This window comes from Cupressus sempervirens, unplaced genomic scaffold (assembly GCF_028749045.1).
Source record: "Cupressus sempervirens isolate cs-2001-9-10 unplaced genomic scaffold, ASM2874904v1 CseChr00s100002_01, whole genome shotgun sequence".
Lineage (NCBI taxonomy): Eukaryota > Viridiplantae > Streptophyta > Pinopsida > Cupressales > Cupressaceae > Cupressus > Cupressus sempervirens.
Genome location: NW_028322206.1, coordinates 696013 through 716101, shown reverse-complemented (window position 1 = coordinate 716101; position 20089 = coordinate 696013). Strand labels below are relative to the sequence as shown.

At 35.8% G+C, this 20089-nt stretch overlaps 1 protein-coding gene across 3 annotated transcripts; it reads left to right on the top strand.

The window, feature by feature from the left end:
- Positions 1-354: 354 nt before the first annotated feature.
- LOC149527854 (hydroxymethylglutaryl-CoA synthase-like) lies at positions 355-14556 on the top strand. 3 transcript variants are annotated; one of them, XM_089812063.1, is made up of 12 exons: positions 355-823; positions 2206-2312; positions 4071-4203; positions 7122-7265; positions 7724-7882; positions 9243-9316; positions 9434-9509; positions 9646-9701; positions 10622-10709; positions 10855-10995; positions 11107-11256; positions 14019-14556. In XM_089812063.1, the coding sequence occupies exons 1-12, from the start codon at positions 752-754 to the stop codon at positions 14235-14237; spliced, it is 1419 nt and encodes a 472-aa protein (XP_089668189.1). In that variant the 5' UTR covers positions 355-751; the 3' UTR covers positions 14238-14556. The 3 variants fall into 3 exon arrangements, with proteins under 3 accessions (XP_089668189.1, XP_089668191.1, XP_089668190.1); XM_089812065.1 differs by having other exon boundaries at positions 375-456; XM_089812064.1 differs by lacking the exon at positions 355-823 and adding an exon at positions 1790-1914.
- The last annotated feature ends 5533 nt before the right edge of the window (positions 14557-20089 follow it).

The window sequence follows — 20089 nt, the reverse complement described above, 5'->3', positions numbered from 1 at the left end:
TAGCATACAACATTTTATGCAAGGTGAAATCCAATGCTTTGCGAGAAGTGGAAAGCAAAATTCCAAGATTAATAAAAATTAAGTACATATAGATATTAGATTTATAAGCTTAGTTCAAATTTATAATTGTAAAATTTAACTTTAAATTGTATAATTTAATATAATGATAAAATAAATATTTTATAAAAAATAATCATTTATTTAAATACTACATTAAACTTATAACTAAGTATATGAACTTATTTTACTTATATGTTACCATATTTATTATTATTTTAACTATATTTTATGGTAAATTAATTTATTTAGAAATATTTTTTCTTTTTAAAAGGTTTTTGTTTTCTGAGAAAGAGAGAGGTCAGTTCAGAGTCGATTGTAAACATGTTTTGGCTTGGAAAACAGACGATTGATTTCCCATGTTTTTCGGTATTTCGTGATTTACATCGTGGAACGTAGGTAGGTAACACATGGATTTTTAAAATAAATTTCTATTCTTTTCAAATAGAAATCCAGTGTATAAATGTATTTAATAATAATAAATTCAAAAGGAGACAAACACTTGAGCTTTCATTTTTCTTGAGGGAGTCGGTAGGGATTCAAACTCCAAAATTGTCAATAGTCTGCAAACACGTGAGGGAAATCCTATATAAGCAAGTCGAATGTAGAAGAAACGCAATTTCAAGCTGAGGAGCAATAAAATCCGACGTTGGTAGCTTCTTTCATCGCATTAACATTTCTGTGCCAGAAGAAAATGGATTCACATCCAAAGAATGTTGGAATTTTGGCCATGGAGGTCTACTTTCCCACGACCTGTGTTCAACAGGTAAGTCGGTTCCTGCATTATTGTATTCGGCTATACATTTCAACTGTATTTATGGGCCCAAATGCTTATTTCCCATTCAGTGATCACTGGTTCGATTCCCATCAAGTGATTAGTTTAGCGCCATGTTGTTGCATGAATCGTAAGCATGGGATGTAACAAAGGGCACAGGGGTTAGGATGGCGATTGAAGCGAAATTTTAGCATATTAGATCATTGTGGATTACGAGTCATACTGATATTGCGATCAAATGTATTAGAATCCTTATGGAACATGTTGAGAGAGGATATGAAATGTCCGCTGTGGGTTTGATGCAAATAGCAGTAAGTTTTAGAAGCACTTAAGAGTCACGTTTTAAAATCCTGTTAAATTAATACTTCTAATCTTGAATTCTATTCTCGTTCCATGGCAAACTTAATATGGAATAAGTTGAATGCCGTCACTCCATTCATGTTGAACCTATTGGAATTTATTCAAAGTTCTGTTCAATTGAATAATATATCAGCTAACGTTTCGGGCCAAAACTAATAGAATGCCTATGCTATGGGTGTTGCAGTAATGTTGTTGTTTTCTTAATTCTCAATTGAGATTCTTCAACATTGTTTCATCTTTATTATTTAAGTGGAAGATACAGAATTTTTAAGGTACCGTGAGAATAAAAGCTTGCATGGTCTTTGAGTGGAGAGAAGAATCTATTGTATGTCTTTGCTACATGCACGACAATAATATTGTTGTATTCTTATTCATGCTCGAGATCCTTCAACATTGTGCTATCTTCATCATTTTAGTGGAGGGTAAAGAATTTAAAGCTACAGTGGAAATAAAAACTGGCCTGGTCTTTGAGTGGTGAGAATATTATTTTGAGTAGAACCTTTGGAGGCACTGTAGATCAGTCCATATCTTTGGTCACAAACCTATGTAGGCAATGCAGATTCTGCATACCAAATTTTCATCTTAGTGTTAATTACCTTATGTTCTGCAATTTAAACCCTAAAATTAGGAAACCATCAACCGATGCAAGGAGTGCAGCTAAAATTTGGAGAACTAATCAGATGGACACAACTTGGAAATCATGAATTTGGCTTAATATTCAGGTAAAGTGATTCTTACGAGGGGCAACTGATGTTTCTATTATATTTAACCAAAAGAACCCATTACCAAACAGGATTAACTTCTTTCTCAACTAATTGTCAAACAATAAACCATATCAAAGGTGAACCCTAATAGACTAGCCCTATAACTGTAAACCAAGATTGTTTGGTTTATTCTTCTCTAACTGCAGGCATTGATGCAGAGCACAGTGGATATGAATTTTTCTTTGTCTGTTAAAGTTTCACTTTCATTGTTCAAATATCTTGTTTACATGTTGCTTTCCTTATTTGTAGGATGCCCTGGAAGCTTTTGATGGAGTAAGTAAAGGCAAATATACAATTGGCCTTGGACAAGATTGCATGACTTTCTGCACGGATTTGGAAGATGTGATTTCTATGAGGTCTGTCTCTGCCTTTTGGTTCCTTTAAATTCATTTAAGTAGTTTACAGACAAATCTATATTCTTATAATGAAATTTCAGAATTCTAAGAAAATGTGAAATTTAATACATTCTTGGACTTACATGATTCCTTTTCCCTGACCATTTTGTAGTATTATTGCCTTAGTATGCATGAGTCATGACAATTCAGAATTTTTCCATCCTCATTGTTTTGTTTCACTGGTGATGAAATTATCTGTTCTTCAGTTCTTTACTGTTGCTTTAGAGTTTTTCTTATTGTCAAAAACCAGGCATTTAAAGTGATCTGTAATTGCCTAATTATTCTACGATAAGAACAGTTAAAAAAAGGGTGTTTCAGACAAATAGAAAACTTGAGTATTGTTTTGACTCCAAACATTTTTAGCTTTTTGTGTTCAAAGAAAAGTAAAAACAAACATATATAAATAACAGATATATATAAGTCTTAACTTTCTTTCTGTAAGAAATATGGTAAGGAAGGAATTGAATAAAAATACAAGAAAACATTCTGCTTACTTTGTGAGGGTAACAAGAAAACTTCCAAAGAGGCCTTCTTGTTGAACTATCACTTGATTCAGTTCCACATCCTTGCCCCACCGGATATCTCATTGTTTCCTTATGTTTCTCTTTTTCTGACATAATCTACTTTGGATCAAACAGACTCTATAATTGGAGGGCAATAAAACATAGAATATTCGTGTCTAGATGCCAATAAATTCTTTATTTTCAAGCAACACATTCTTTTTTAATTTAAGGGAATTTGGAAGTTGCATCAAAGAGTTGTTCAAGAAATGTGCAACAGTTGTTGGGAAAGAATGTCAAAGAAAGAAAATGAATAATTTTAATGTCCGAGTGGCCAACATAGATCACATGGGACTAGAAATGACAGCCACTGACAATAGAATATTAGAAGATTCACAACTACAATATCCCAGGTGTCTCCATGGTATTTCCACTACTTTGTACTATAGCAGGAGTTCTTGTCACTTAATGATCGATTATATGATTAGTTTCGTTGGAAGGTCTTTTCTCTTTCAAGATACCGACAAGATATGTTCCACTATTAGGATGTACATATCTCTGGTATCCATGGCTCCACCGCATGTCAGAGGCATAGTTATCAGGTTTGTCTGAACTTAATGTGGTTTGCTGAATCCTGCACTTTTCAGGTGAGCCATGCTTGGTAAAATAAGGAGAAAATCAGAAAATGAATAGTTATATTTGGTTGAATACAATTTCTATCACAATAAATATTATCATTGGTTTTCCAAAGGAGTTGAATATATAAGGAGAGATTTTAAACGAGTCCAAGAAATGACAACAAAGTACATACTGTTGAGGTCTTCTTTTCTTTTTCACTCAAAATTTCTTTTGTTTCCAATTCCATTTTTGTTTATGGGTGTATATTGAATACTCTTCTGAACAAATGTCTAGATGTGTAGATCTACCAAAATATTTTAAAAATGGATAATATTTTTGACGTCACGCCTTTTTCTGCTTCCGTTAATGGTAGCTATTAAACAGTGTTTGAAAATACTAGGATGTGTAATGGATTTTTGATGCCATATTTTTCACTTCTTTTTTATGTTTGTTAATCAAACTTCGGTTACAGAAATGAATTTCATGAAAGTTGTTAACATTGCCATTGGTAATTGTAAGAATTTCACGGATGTTGTTCTATATCGCAATTAGTCATCATATAGAATTTAATGTGCTAATTCTTCATCTGAATGCCTTGCAGCTTGACAGTTGTGACATCTCTTTTGGGAAAATATGCTATTGATCCTAAACAAATTGGTCGCCTAGAAGTTGGTAGTGAAACTGTTATTGACAAGAGCAAGTCAATAAAGACTTGGTTGATGTCAATTTTTGAGGTTTGTTCTGTTCAATTATATTTTTTATAAAAGAATTGCACACAGTTCGAAGCTTTTCCGTTTTTTGATCTAGGATTCTACTCAATAGAAGAGTTTATTTCTTAGCTACTTTTTTCAGTATTTTGAAACAAGTAAAATATGACATATTTCCAGAAAACTCAAATCTCAGTTCTGTTTATTGTGCCTTTTGAATGTTCTGATTATCTGATGACAAGATATTAGATTGGAAAATGCAGGTTAATCAAATTTAGTAAAACTATTTCTCATAGTCGGAAAACTTGCCAAAGGCTGAAAAATAAATTCGGGGAAAAATCAGCCAGTTTTTAGCAAAAACTCAGCAACTTAAAAAATTGCTTCAATTTAATTAGAAATGCATTTTTTTTGCAGAATTCAATGAGAAGATAATCCAATGAGTCAATAAATGAGTGCACAAAACAAACAAGTTTAGTCTAGATATATATAAACACAAAGTGTGTACAAAATCACATTCTCCTACGAAAGACTTGTGGCTGGAAGCAAAATAGTAAATAATTTAAGTAAAACTAAATGTAAATACATCAATCCAATTATATCTTCTTCTTCTCAGTTCTAATAAAAACTAAGGGAGAGGTAGAACGAGAGGGTCTAATCTTAGAAGTCTGCATTGACCATGATTGCCTTCTTGCTCGGTATGTCTAACTCAATTTGTGGTTTGTCCTCAATCTTAGATATAGCTCTGCCTCTGGCTTCTGCTGGCACTAGTAGTGACTACTCATGCAACTCAGTGTCATCCAGCGTGAAACCAAATCTGTGCCTTCCTTCATAGCCTGCCTCTTCAAATCATTGATTTCATCCTCTTCAAAAACTGCTACAAACCTGCTGCAAATGTGCTTCAAACTTGCCTAAAGTCTGCTTCAAATCAATTGAAATCAGTTTGCAAGTGTTTAGAAGGCTTTTCCCCTCTCAGCAAAATACAAGTGAAGAAATGAGAAGAGGGCCATTTTTGGCCTTAAATGCTGTTATAAAACTATGAAAAAACTCAGCAAGTACTCGGCAAGTTCTTGCCAACAATTCTGCACGTTTTTGGCTCTAGGAAAAGTCATAAAAACTTGGCAAGCCAGAAAACTCACCCAGTTTTTGCAACTTGGAGAGTGCTCTGCCAGTAGTCCATCTATGCTATTTCTCAATGCTTATACATTGCCATATAGAAGTATCTAGTATGTTGATATCACAATATTGTATCTTGGCGCATTACAGATTGTCTCCCTTGGGTAAACATTATTTATGATCCAAATGTTTTGAGACATCTTTATAGGTTCTACTGACACCCTAATTTGTGTCTCACTTTTTTGAAATTATATTTAACCATAGTTACACCACCCTGGGGGACGGGGGGACGGCGAAACGGGGGGACAAGTTTCCGGGACGGGGGGACAGAGGGGCCTTAATTTGGGGACGGCGGGGGGACGGTGGGGGGACGGCGGTAGGGGACAAGAGGGGTGTATATATCTATGCATATGGTATTTAAAAATGTTAGTTATGAAAATATGTATTGCAATATAGGATGTAAAGATGTAAAAGAGTGAATACTTGAAACATTGCATTGAATTGGAACATCGAACATTAAACATAAATAGTTGAATTTGCAAATAGTGAATAGTAGGATGTCCCCCATCCTCGGTGGAGGTGGTGGAATCTAGTGGCACCGCTGGGGACGGGGAGACGGAGTCCCCAAGTCTCCGGTGCGTTGAAGTCTCCGAGACGTCGGGCAAAAAGGGGGGGGACGCGTCCCCGTGTTACTATGTATTTAACTTGCAAGACATTTTGCATCTCCCTAAGATTTCTTTCCAATATCGAAAGATCGTTTCTGTTTCTAGCTGGTAAATACTCAACAAGGCCTATTTGCATATCTGCAGTGTTTTACCTTTCCAGCCAAAATTGATTTGAAAATAATGATTGTTCATATGCTACAGCTTGGTCTGCGAATATTCGGCAAGCAAACCTTACTTGGATCTTCAAAAACATTTGTTTGAGCTTTTTCTGTGATTGCACTAGTCTGAATAAATGGGATTTTTTTTGTTTGAAATCTAGGTGGTCTACATTTCTCACCATCTGATAACAATATGTTAAAGGAAACAATCTTCTGTAGTGATACAATAAACCAAGATAGACATCCCTTTTACCTGCAAACATTCTAATACATTATTGAAATCCCAAATTTCTTTTTTGGACAAATTTACTTACAAATCTATTGTTATTGCATGAGCTTGCTGTTAAACTGGATAATCTTTATTTGTTTATGTACTAAAACATGGAAAGCAATTACAACTATAACTCAAATGTAAAGCAATTACAAATATAAGTTCCTTGACCTTTGCCACTGTGTTTATCCCAACTCTTACATACACAAGATACATTTTAAATTTATTGAGCAACAAGCCTTTTAATCCACCATCCGTGTCAGTCAGATTTTGAATTTTCGATAACAAAGTGTCCTCAAGAAAGGATTATTTTGAATATTTTTCCAGTAATATCTGCACATCTTCATATTCTGGGTTAATCTTCTAATGCGTTTATTATTGTTTATGAACGATGAGATGCCGTTTTGTATTGCTTTAGTTTTGGGTACTACTGTGTCATTGTTTATAGTTTCCCACTTGCCTTCCATGATATAGTCGCAGTCTTGCATTCTGTAATGTAAGTTAGATGTTAATCCCTCATGATGTAAAATCTTATACACCATGAAAGCCAAATCACATTCCTAGTTTCATATTCATCTTACTACCATTTTGTACACAAATTTCAAGCTAACATAAATACATCCATGCATATAAGTTTTAGAGACATAGGATGAACAGATATTCAGAGTTGCATTTAGTTTTTTGCCCCTTAAACAGTGTTTTGGTGCTAATGTATGTTGTTCCTTTGTAATTGAACAGAAATGTGGGAATACCGAAATTGAAGGTGTGGACTCAACTAATGCATGCTATGGTGGAACTGCTGCTTTATTGAACTGTGTTAACTGGGTTGAAAGCAGTTCTTGGGATGGACGATATGGTCTTGTTGTAGCTACGGATAGCGCAGTATGCTCTTTTCTCTACATTGGATTTTCTTAGTGGGATAAAAATGATTTTATCGGTGGAGAGCTTTTGAAGTCAGTGTTTTGTCCAATGCATTTTTTATTTTTTTATTATTTAAGGGAAAAACTATAAACCCAAAAAATCATCATGTTTATATTGCAATTTACATCTCTATATGTTTTTCAATGCTCCTCCAAGAGAACTATATAGGAATTTTTGCTGATTTATTTTGTTTGTTAGATAAGATTATTTGGGTAAATATTTTGAAGTGAAAATTTTAAAATTTAATGATAACAGAACTGTCAGTCCAATTAATATTTGTCTTCATTTCTGGAACTTTCATTATCCAGCAACGTCTTTTAAGAAAAGATTTTGAATGCAATATGGATATGTATCACTGGTATTGTATTGTCAAAATTGCTTTTTTACATGCATGGACTGACATTATTCTCTTGTTCAAGGTCTATGCTGAGGGATCGGCTCGGCCTACAGGAGGAGCAGCTGCTATTGCTATGTTGATAGGACCCAATGCTCCTATGGCATTTGAGACCAAATATAGGGGAACCCACATGGGTCATGCATATGACTTCTATAAGCCCAATCTTGCTAGCGAGTATCCGGTTAGTTCCTCCTTTCCCTGCAGTTTTACTTTTGAGGCTATAATTTTCCATGCATTTGTACTTTTTATAATATTCTTTGTTGTATTTATTCTCTGGATGGGATGGAGCATTAGAGTTTTGATCTGAAACTATATCCTGCTCTATTTTTGGTCCTTATCAACAAGGACATCGCTACATTTTCTGGGGCATTAGTTATAGGCATTCCTTGAGAACTCCTGTTCCGTTTCATATTTTCAGTGCATTTTCAGACCACAGTAGATTATATATACAGACTCTTGTATGAGAGAAATGATTTTGATTCATTTGAAGTTTCAGTGATTGAGAGGACTTTGTCTATTTGTCAAGTCTGAGAAATGTAAAAGCCAAACCTCCTAGGACATTGTAAGCACTTGATTTAAATTTTGAAAAAGAAACTAAATTAGATTGCATGAGTTAGCTGCTTCAATGTGTAAGAAAGATGGATATGTTCATACAGGGAAAATGCAGATTTGCATAGAACAAAGTTGTATGAGGATCCTATTTTGAAATACAGAATTTAATATGTATTTTCCTTTCTTTGTTGTTCATGGCAACTGAAATAAATTTCCAGAATGCACTTCTGAGTTGATCATGAAAAGTTGGCACACAATCCATAAAGCAGAATTCAAATCATAATTATATGCATTTCAAAGCTTCATTCAATTAGTGAACAGTTGATTATAGATAAACCTATAAGTTCATTTGTTTATTTGTTGAAAAAAAAAGTGTTTTGTTTGTTCTCATTTTTGGCCACATGCGTTCTGTTTCCGTTTAGTAATCTTGGGCTGCAACATCACTGTCAGACATCTTGTGCCTTAAGAATGATCATGAAGATGGGGTTGTTTATTCATATTATGGTTTACCAAGATGATAGCCCTAATATAGCTAGCAACCTAGATTTCTTGAAAGTTGTGATGGATATATATGCTTAGAAATTTTTCCTTGAAGAAAAGGTAGGTGTCTTATTGTTGTTTAAGGTGGAAAAGAGAGATAATTTGGCTCACAGTCTTCTCTTCTGTTTGGTTTGCACAATTCCCGAAGGTTTCACTGCTCAGAATCATAATTTAATTATTGAGTGAGATAGATGAGCAAGGTTTATTGATGGTAGGATCAGATCGGCAACTAAGCATTCAGCTGGTTAATGCTAATCCCATTTCTATATTCACCTGTAAAAATCAACTTGATTGTAGGGATTTCTTTTGTTCAGGTGTATCCTTTGTGCCTGATGCCTCCTTACATTAGATATTGTGTTTTTGAGAAAGATACAATGAGTACATCAAATACATTACATCCTGTATCATTTTGACAATTTACATTCAAGGTCAAAATTTTGTTGAGCCAGGTAGTAGATGGGAAGCTATCACAAAATTGCTATCTAATGGCACTCGACTCCTGCTACAAACGACTTTGTAACAAGTGAGTTTCTGGATTCTCAGATTCACATGCTGAAGTTACATGTTTATGTTCAAATTAAGGACATATGATCTGGAAGTACATACATGGGAACTAAATGCACTATTCATTGTTTTCCAGGTTTGAAAAGGAAGAAAGAAGGCAGTTTTCTCTTTTAGATGCAGATTATGTTGCATTTCACTCTCCATACAATAAGGTATTAGTGATTAACAGAAGATCCCGCCCTTCCAACCATACCATAAGCCATTCAAGTGTTGTATTTTCTGTATTTTATAATATTGTAATGCAATCACCAAATTCTTGATATATTGGATTGTTTTGATGTGGTGCAGCTCGTGCAAAAGAGCTTTGCTCGACTGTTGTTCAATGATTTTTCCAGACATGCCTGGTATGTGCTTTAATTGATAAGGTTTGAATATGGTCATCTGCGATTTCCCATATAACAGTTGAATATAGTGGGTAGCTGTAAAGCTTGTTTATAAATGAGGGTTAAGATTGCACTAGTTTTTTGGTGACGCTTTGACTTCTGGACATACTCTTGCCATTTTATTTTTTGAGAGAAAAAGTTCTGATTTGGTTTTTCAATTATAATTTTATTTTTGTGAAATTTGAAAGTATCTAGGAAAATTTTGTGCTTCCTGGATGTGTCATGGATGTAGACATTTTAAAATAAACTTCTGTTTGAAAGGCTATTTTCATCACATGAATTATTTTACTGCTGATATTTATGGTCTGTTCCATCAATTAAGACATGCAGGCAATGTGCTTGTAGCTTTTAGCAGTTCCCTATCAACAACTTAGGAAAGTAAGAAAGCAAGTATGGTGAAATAATTTAGGCTGTTTTATAATTAAATCTTCCTTCTGGCTTGTCTCCTCCTGCACATTCCTGTATGCTTGGGTTTTTTGTGCAGAGTATAAGGTCTAGCTCTAATGGATCTATATTGTGATATGCCAATAATTTAGGCTGTTTTATAGTTAAATCTTCCTTCTGGCTTGTCTCCTCCTGCACTTTCCTGTATGCTTGGGTTTTTTGTGCAGAGTATAAGGTCTAGCTCTAATGGGCCTATATTGTGATATGCCAAAATGTCCTTCGTTATTTGAGCAGTAAGTTTTGTTTTATATCAACATGACACATACGTTGTACATTTCCCTCTTGGCTGTCTTTCTAGATTACAGTAAATTGGGAACAATGTCCAGTACAACAAAATCATCTAGTTGGTACCTGTTGTGTTGGGCTGTGACATAGCTTATGATCTCTATTTGGTGCAAACCAACAAACTAAATTATTAATTTTTAATACATTTTCAGTTCTGTTGGGAGGGATGCACAAGAGAAACTAGGACCCTATGCTAGCTTGTCTGAAGAAGAGAGCTACAATAGCCGTGAACTTGAAAAGGTTTGTTTCCAGCACATTTGTTGTATGGTTGTTTTCTATGCGTAAGAATGATATGCTTTTGTCAAATGTTTAAGACTTCGTCTTTGAAATCTTCCGCAAGTTTTCTGCTCTCTTCAGTTGGCTTGATCATCTGGAATATTTTCAGGTTTCTCAGCAGGTTGCAAAGCCACTGTATGATGCAAAAGTCCAGCCATCAACCTTCTTGCCAAAGCTAGTGGGCAACATGTATACGGCATCTCTTTATGCTGCATTTGCCTCCATTATACACAACAAGCATAAGTCACTGGTAATCTGATTCATTTCTAAAATCTTTCCTATGAAAACACACATGATAATAATCAAAAGAATCTTACCTTTGTCTCCTTTGAAGCATAATAACAATTTTTTACTTTTGCAGGATGGTCAAAGGGTGCTAATGTTCTCCTATGGAAGTGGTCTTGCTTCAACAATGTTCTCTCTTAAAATTCGCAAGGGTCAGCACCCTTTTACTGTTGCAAACATTGCAGAAGTTATGGATCTCCAAAGCAAGCTTGATTCCCGCCATGAGGTATGTTTTTCCTAAGCTTCATCTTTTCTAGACATCTTTCAAATGACTATAATGTTAATAGGTCTAACTTGAGTCAAAGATAGGGATGCTTTTAGCCTTTAGGCCATTAGATGTCAACAAAATTAATAAAATCACTTACAGATTCATTGAACTTCGATTATCTGGTGGTATTTACCTTCACCATATCTAGCCACTGTATACTTGAAGAAGCTGTAAGGAATTTAAAAAAAAAATTCTACAGCTTTTTCATACGAGGAAATAGAAAAATGAAACATCAGGATCGGATGGTTTGCATCATGTCTTTCTGGGGCATCAGTAGTAATGTCACAAGAAATCACACAAATAATCAGAATATGCACGGAAGATTTAAATTATGATACAATTTCAGACAAAGAGAGAGAAGACAAAAAGAAAATTGGAGCCAAATAAAAGAAATGAAATAACAACAGCCAGATTATGCTAATAATTATCTAGGATGAGTGATGATATAGACACCTTATTTTCCTGTAAAAACCCTTTGAAAATTAGGAATTTAGTTGGAAAATTTGAATAAATAGGTCATGTCAAAGTACACCAGACTGTTTTCAGAGAAATGCGATATTGATAATTCCAAATTCTCCAATTCATAAATCACTTAAATACACAAGACGTATGTGATATCTTGAAGGAATGTCAACTGCATTACCCTGCTTCTAGGCATTGAGGTATCCTGAAAATTTTAAAATTATGATACGGTTTTAGACATAGAAAGACGTGGAAAGAAAGGAAATTGGACTCAAACAAAATAATAAAGGATCATATTGTAATAATTATCTAGGATGAGTGATAGACACTACATTCACTTTGAAAATTAGGAATATAGTTGAACTCTGACAGGATAGTCATATCTTGAAGCAATGTCAATTGTACTATCCTGCTAACAAGCACTCAAGCATTCCAAAATAGACTTTTGCATTGGGATTACCTATTTTTGTGTTCATAACATCTATGGGGACCAATTCTCTTATGGGATAGTAATGCTTTAGAATTATTTAGCCTCAGCTATTAGGGTAGGTACCACATGCATTTAAACTGGCAATGCTTACCAAAAAGAGACAGGAGAGAGTTGATATTTCTTTTATATATTGCACACATATTTTTAAGCTTTTGATAGAAGTTAAGAGAAAATTGGTTAATTGTATTTCAAAAGAAAATCTATAGAACATTACAATGAGAAAATAAAGATTAATGCTGGCTATGGAAGTGTTGGAAAGAGGAATCAGGCAATAAGGAAGCAGGGGTCATCAGATAATGCTGTGACAAAATGAATATTCTTGTTTGATATAATTTTTTTCTTAAGGTAAAGTTTTCTCAATTTCAAGAAGCCATTATCAGTACCATGATTCATGAGAAGCAGAAAATCAAGGTAGAAATTTTGTTGGCAATATTTTTATTTTCTAGTGCATGTTTAATTGCAGCTTGCAGTATATGCCAAACACGTTGAATTCAGGGACAAACCATTGGTAGCTTTTGTTGCAGAAGATGACAGCTGGGGGATGTTTCCATTAAGAATTCTTACAATATTATTTTTAATACATATGTTTTGTACAAGAAATCCTCCTCTAATTCATTACCTATTCAGTTTTTTTAGCAGCTATTTGTGGAGTAGGTGGCTCTATGAATTTTCGTTACTTATTTTTTGAATAACTATCTAGAAAACTATTTTAAAAATTAAAATCATTAATAAAAGATGATTAAGAGAAAAAATTGGAGACAAATAAAAGGAGGGAAAACATATTGTGAAGTCATGTATTGTTTTTCCCAATTAGCAATGGCTACTTATTTCCAGTCCCCTACTTTTTTTCAAGGCTTTTTTTTTTTTTGAAGCAGTTGCTCCTCCACTAAAATAGGAGAAGATTCTATTTTATTCTTTTTAATTATTTTTCTGTCATTTAAAGTGTTCATGGAAATGCTATAGCTGCTTAAAATTAAACAGAAATTGGAGTATATTTGTATGGTATATTCCAACCTAAATTTAAGCAGCTGGAGTGTTCTTATGCCGTTTTTCAATCACTTGAAAATGATAAGTTGGAATATATCCATACATTTGTGGAGCAGACACTGCTTAAATTTTTTAAATAAGCTTTGAACAGGGGGCTGGAATAAGCAGCAGCTAGAATAACTATAAAATCTTAGGATTTCATTTAAACAAACTATTTTAGATTTTTGCTAATAAATAAGAAGCAAAAATTAATAATCATGGGGCCACTGACTCATACAATACTTCACAAAGGAAAGGATTGTTGTGGAATATGAGACGTTTGCTCCTCCATGGTTTATATAATTTAACAAGTGTTTGGGTAGATTTGACTACCATTAAATCAAGATCTAATGCCACTTTTTAGTGAACATCTAAGTTCGCAGGTTTTAACCTAAATGGTAAGAATATATGAAAAATGCTCCTGTTTTCTAGATCCATAAGAGCATTGAATTTGACATGGATGACTTAATTTTTCTAGTAAGTTTACTTGCCTGTTTGAACGTTTTGAGCGCTTATCGTTATGCACTAAAATTTCTTTAGCATTTGCGACAAACAGGTTTTTTTTGGCATTATTTCGATTAGTATATATCTTTTATTAATTTAATTAGCATGAGACTAGTTTTTAATATTTTAAAATTGTTTTAAAGACTGAATATATAACTTTTATTAATTTATTATGCATGAGATTAGTTAGATATATACTGTTTACTAAATGTTTGCACTCCTTGGATGGTTCATTTAGTTTTCCCCCGAAGATTTTGTGGACAACCTGAAGCTGATGGAGACTCGATACGGAGCGAAGGACTTCGTTTCTTATTCTCCGCATAAATTTTTAAGGCCTGGGACCTTTTATTTGACCAAAGTGGATTCAATGTACCGGCGATTTTATGCTCAGAAGTTAATTAATAGCAACGGTAACTGTGACACGGAAAAGATTGGGAAGGGTACTGTCAAAGGTTGATTCTAACTCATTAATGCTGTGGAAGAGAAGCTGGCAAATGTCTTGCATTGGAAAGTAGCATTCTTGAGCCTTTGCTCCTTTCCTTCTTATTTATTTGAAAAATAAACATGGCAATGCTGTTAAAAACATTATTGTTGAATGTTATTCGCCATCTTGGTTTTTAATTTTGCGATTGGAAGGAGCATTAAGCAAAGGTGCTGCAGCAAGCCTGGCACATATCAATCTGATAATTTGAAAAGCTCGAGGGTGGCAAATGGACAGAAATAAGCAAGAATAAATACAATAAGCCATTCTATTTTTGCATGGAATGTCAAAGAAATCTTGTGTTGCTTGTATATTTACATTTTTTATTCAATATAAGTTCATGAAATGTCAAGGAATATCTTACAACGATAGTAAGAAGGGGAGTAGAGTGGCCTGAATCTGTCGATATGTTTTTGAATTAAAAAACAGTCAAAATAAGGGGGCTGACCTTTACATAAGATAAACTGGCCTACAACCAACAAATTACCATTCAAACAAAAGATTATCCCCTACTACTACTTAACAAAACAAAAACATCATTCGAAGAAGTATAATAATAAAAACTATCAGACATCCTACTAAGATGACTTGAAACGATACTACTTAAAAGAAAGGAGTTTTTAAACAAGGGCAAAACAACCTTTAACCAAACAGAGTCCTTAAACGAGAAAATCAACAAACACATTAAATAGAGAGGAGCAGGCCCTAATTGGACACCTTCTCATCCTTCCTTGTGAGGAGGATGCTGGCCCAATCTTCTGCTAGGAAATCGAAGAGCATTTTGGAGTCCTCATGAGTCAAATCCTTCTCTTGGTTATCCTTCAACAAGTGCAGGGTAGTAGTTACCTTGATGGTGAACTTTGACAGAAGTCTAACCCTCTCCTTCAGAGCCTGCATCCTCTCTCTCAGGTCTTTAACCTCCACATTGTGGGTCTCCTCAGTATCCTCCAGCTTACTACCCAAATTCCCCACCACCATGTCCTTGTCTTTATCTTGCAAAATAGGGAGTGTTAGAAATACTCTTTTCTTTAGGTTTTGCCCTAGCCGGAGATGACACCATCGTAGGGGAGGGAACTCTTTCCACTGTTTCCGGGAACTGATCCTGTGTGAGGTCCACCCTACCCATGGTAATAGAAGCGAAGACGTAGGTCATCTCTTTGCTCCCCTTATCCTCACCACTTGAGCTTGACATAGAAGAGTCCAAAATTTCCACCTCCTTATCCTCCTCATTCCCCAAGCCATAGTTTGACGTCAACTATTTCACTCTTTGTTTGGGGTAGGTTGTCTCTTTAGAATCTGAATCCTCCTCCTGCGAAGCAGTGGACCTCATTTTTCTTTTGGCATTTGTTTTCACAATTCTTCTAGACCTTTGTCTTCCGCCTCTAGCCTCTTCTTCCAACTCCTCCAACTCCTTCTCCTTCCCATTCTCTGTTTTCATTTTTTTACCAAGAGGGGTAATTTTTCTCTCCTTAGGAGACCCACTTGGTGAAGGTTGGGGGGTAGGGGCTCTAGGGCCAGTAATTCTCAGAGGGATATGGTGAGGGAGGGGGTTATGAAAGGTCGGGATATCAACCTCCACAATTCTAGGGGATAATAATGCCAAATGGAATCGGTAAAGGCAGAACATCAAACCATGGTGAAAGATTGTATAATTAACCCCCTTTTTCATCTTTTCCTTAACATTAGAAACAATATCAACTAATTCATGTATCAAGAAGAAAGGAATAGAAATATAATCACGATGGCGGAAATGCTTTAGGAGGGGAAAATGGTAATAGTAGCACACACCATACCTCCCTTCTAGGATGAGATATTTAATCAACACCAAACAAACTTCATTCCATGGCTCTGGAAGCTTATCACGCAAAAACCCTCCACGATGGTGAATGGGTTCTTCACCTTCTTGAAATAAGTGATTCAGACTGGTTTCATTCGCAACCCTAGTCACCTTCTATCTTTTTCTCCCTTTCATTGCAAGACTTGTTGCCGAAGAAATAATTTCCTCCGACACATGAAATGTAATACCATTAGTTGTCACCTTTTTATCATCCGAGGAATTTACAAATTGCTAAGAACAACTCTCATCAAAACCATTCAACGACTCCATGAACGTGATCAATTCCCCCTCCTTAAGCATGTACCAGGTTAGGGGTTTATGGGTACTCTCCTTAATCATCAAGGTTCAATACACAACAAATCTCCCCCCATTGCAAAACCCTTCACCACAATTCTTACACCTTTCAAAGCTCTAGACCAAAGGCTAATTTTAAAAACAATCACACTTATGTGAAAAAATAAGTTGCACAAAATACTCATAAAAGCCTTTTTTGTCATGAATACCCGTGTCACTTCTTGGATTTGTTATCACATGCCAATTGTCGTTACCCCTATACCAATCAATATCATCATCTCCAAGAAGTCGAAGCCTTTTGAAATTTGAATTATTACTCGACATCTAGTAATAAAGTAAATCATAAAAATACACTTGAATTGTACTTTGATTTACTTTCCCTTTTGAACCACACAAATTTATTATTGGAAGTACCCTTTCCATCATTTCTTGCCATTTGTCCATAGTGAACCGGCCCCATCAGTCGACTCAACACTGAGTTGTCACTAAGAACCATATAAGGTTTCCAATTAGACCCAACCATGGGAAATTATCTTTATTCACTAAAAGTCTTACCAAATTTGGTAACACTCCAATTTCTCTCCAACAACGTAAGCCATGCACTCTTAGGCCCAGCGCTGCCATTGCGTCTGCCACCGCATTGCCCTCTTGGTAAATATGCTGCGAGTCATATCTTTTTATGATACTTAATAAATGCCAAATTTCTTCAATCACCCTTTTGATCGCCCAACCATCTTTCATGTTACCTCTTACTGTTTCTACGACTATTTTCGAATCTGCTTCAATCATCACATTCTTCCATCCCACACTAATAACCAACTTCAGGCCCCAAAGGAGAGCCATAGCCTTCGCAACATTATTCGAGGCTTTCCCAATATTACCAACATAGGCCAACAACATTCTACCATTGCTACTCCTTTCTCACCGCTCCATCACAGTTTAACCCATCTCTCCTTGGGGGGCTCCATCTCATCCTTATTCTTGCCAAGTGTTTGGAGTTGTCAACCTCCATGAATCCTTCCTCGAGATTCCAACACCTGGCAATCCTTTGTTCAGCCATTGTGGGAGGAACTGATGATTTTCACTACTTGCAATTCTGCATATTCTCCACAATCAACCTGAAGATCAAACCATTAACAATCTCCTCACTTCTTTCTTTATTTTTGAAGACCTTATTATTTCTCTCCTTCCAAATACCCCAACAGACATTAGGGGGGGATAACTTTCCACATTTGGATGAGAAGAGAGTGGTGAATACAAGCATTCCTAATTCACAACAAATTGATTTATCCCCTTATGGAACACCCATACCATCTCCAACTTCTTAATCAACCTTCCCTAGATGTAGCAAAGCGACATTCCAAGAACATATGAGGGATACTTTCTTCCTCTCCTTTACAAAGATAGCATCTGTTGGGTAATTGGAATTCCTTTTTTCTTAGGTTATCTATGGTTAGGATCTACCCATGCATAGTAACCCACCATAAAATATTGACCTTCAGAATCAATTGGTTGAACTAGATTTTCCACCAGCAATTAGGCTCCATATCTTCCTCAAAAATTATCCTATAAGCTGAACTGACTGAAAAATCCCTTGACGAGGTTGCCTTCCAAATGAAGGTGTCTTCGTGAGCCATCCGCAGAATTCAATACCCTTTAAGGAGTTCTTCCAGGTCCTTCACCAAGCTACCCCCATCTAAATAGCCTTGGTGTAGTTGTATCTTCTTCCACCTCCTACTGGACCTAATGAAATCCATCACCTTACTTCCTACCTGCAGCTAGAGATTCTCTCCAAGAGTACCAAACTTTGTTCTCATCACAGGGTTTCCAAATAACCAAGTATCCTCCTAGAAACTAACTTGGCTACCCTCACCCACCAACCACCTCATCCTTCCCTAAGTAGACTTCTATTTTTTATGATGTTACTTCATATCTTGGACCCCATAGGAAGGTCATTCCTCTAGATGCAATAGATATATTTCAAGTTCCCTAGATACTTGGCTTTAAGGATCTTACACCAGTTAGCCTCATCCTTCACTAGTTTCCAATCAATCTTAGTGAGAAGAGCATTGTTCAAGTCAATAATCTTTCTGATACCTAGACCCCCTTTATTTTTTGGTCTACACACAATATCTCAACTCACCAAACTCAGCCGGTTCTTCTCCCCCCTCGACCAAATGAAGTTTCTTTGGATTTTCTCCAGTTTCTTAGCCATAGCCAGAGAGATTTTTGAATAGGGATAAGAAGTAAACAGGGATACCTTGGAGGGAAGAAGTCAGGAGTTGAAGCTTACCCACACTACTCAAAGTTTTACCTTTCCACCCAATCATCTTCTTTTGCATCTTTTCCAGAACAATATTCCAAAGGTGATTACTTACCTCTTTAATAGTCAACAGGAGCCCCAAATACGTATCCAATAGGGAGGCAACATTGCAACCTAGAATATTTAGCACCCTTATCTAGATATCTGGCCAGTGTTAAAGAAGAGCACCTTGCTTTTATCCAAGTCAATTTTCTAGCCCACATTAACTGCATAGATCTCCAGGACATGTTTCCAAGCTCTAGCTTCCAACACCGAAGGGTCCCTATTGAGGAAGGTATCATCCACGAACTGTTGTATGACCTCTGCTGGGAGGGAGGTAGCTAGTTTAATGCCTTTGATCTCTCCTCCTCCCACCTTTCTCAAGAAAGCTCTTCCCAGTACTTCAACAACCATAATGAACATGTAAGGAGAAATAGGGTCCCCTAGCCTTAGGGCCCTCTCCCCATTGAAGTTTCCCTAGGGCAAACCATTCACCAGCACTGAGTAGTTGACCGTCTCAATCATTAATCTAATAATTTTAATAACTCCCTAACTGAAACTGAATTTCTCCATGACTTCATATAGGAAAGCCCAGCTAATCCTATCATAAGCTTTGGAAATATCTAACTTTGAAGCCATACCCGGGTTACCACTCTTATCCATCAATTGTAGCACCTCATGAGTAGTGATAGCAGCATCAAGGATCTGGCGGCTTGAGACAAACCTGTTATGAGTTCTCCTAATGAATTTGTGAAGGAGAGGCTTTAAATGATTCACCATTATCTTAGAGAAGGTCTTATAGGCAGTGTTACAAACACTGATGGGTGTGAAGTCAAAAAAAGCCCTCGGGTCCTTAATTTTCGGGACCAGAACTATGAACGTTATATTAATTCTCGAGTAACTTCCTAGTCCCGCTCTAACCAAATCAAACTTTAAAACATCCCAGAAGTGTTGGAAGAAGGCTGGGGGGAAATCATTAGGGCCTTGAGATTTGTAGGCCTTCATGGAGAAAACAACTCTGCGCATTTCCTCCTCAGTGTCCAATTATGTAAGCTCCTCATTCTCCTCCTCCGAGATCACATTTGGCACGGAGTCAATCAACCACTGCCTATCCTCCCTATTGAAGGCCCTACACTCCTCCTTATAAGAATTTTTTAAAGTAACTGCTAGCTCAATTTCCAATCTCTTTAGTTTTGGTTAACTTACTATTATGATCATTCATCACATAATCAACGGTGTTTCTCCTTTTATGGTTAGAGGCAAATTTGTGAAAGAATGTCATATTTCTATCTCCCAACTTCAGCCATAATATTCTTGATCTTTGTTTCCAAAATGTTTCCTCTCTGTTCATCGTGTCCTTCCACACCATCCTACAATTTTCTTCTTCAAGAATCA

Bases quoted from the DNA above. Each gene is read 5' to 3' on its own strand.
- LOC149527854 (XM_089812063.1), top strand. From the start codon at position 752: ATGGATTCACATCCAAAGAATGTTGGAATTTTGGCCATGGAGGTCTAC. The intron at 7,266-7,723 runs GTATGCTCTTTT...CTCTTGTTCAAG, and splicing joins TTGTAGCTACGGATAGCGCA to GTCTATGCTGAGGGATCGGC. The intron at 9,510-9,645 runs GTATTAGTGATT...GATGTGGTGCAG, and splicing joins TTCACTCTCCATACAATAAG to CTCGTGCAAAAGAGCTTTGC.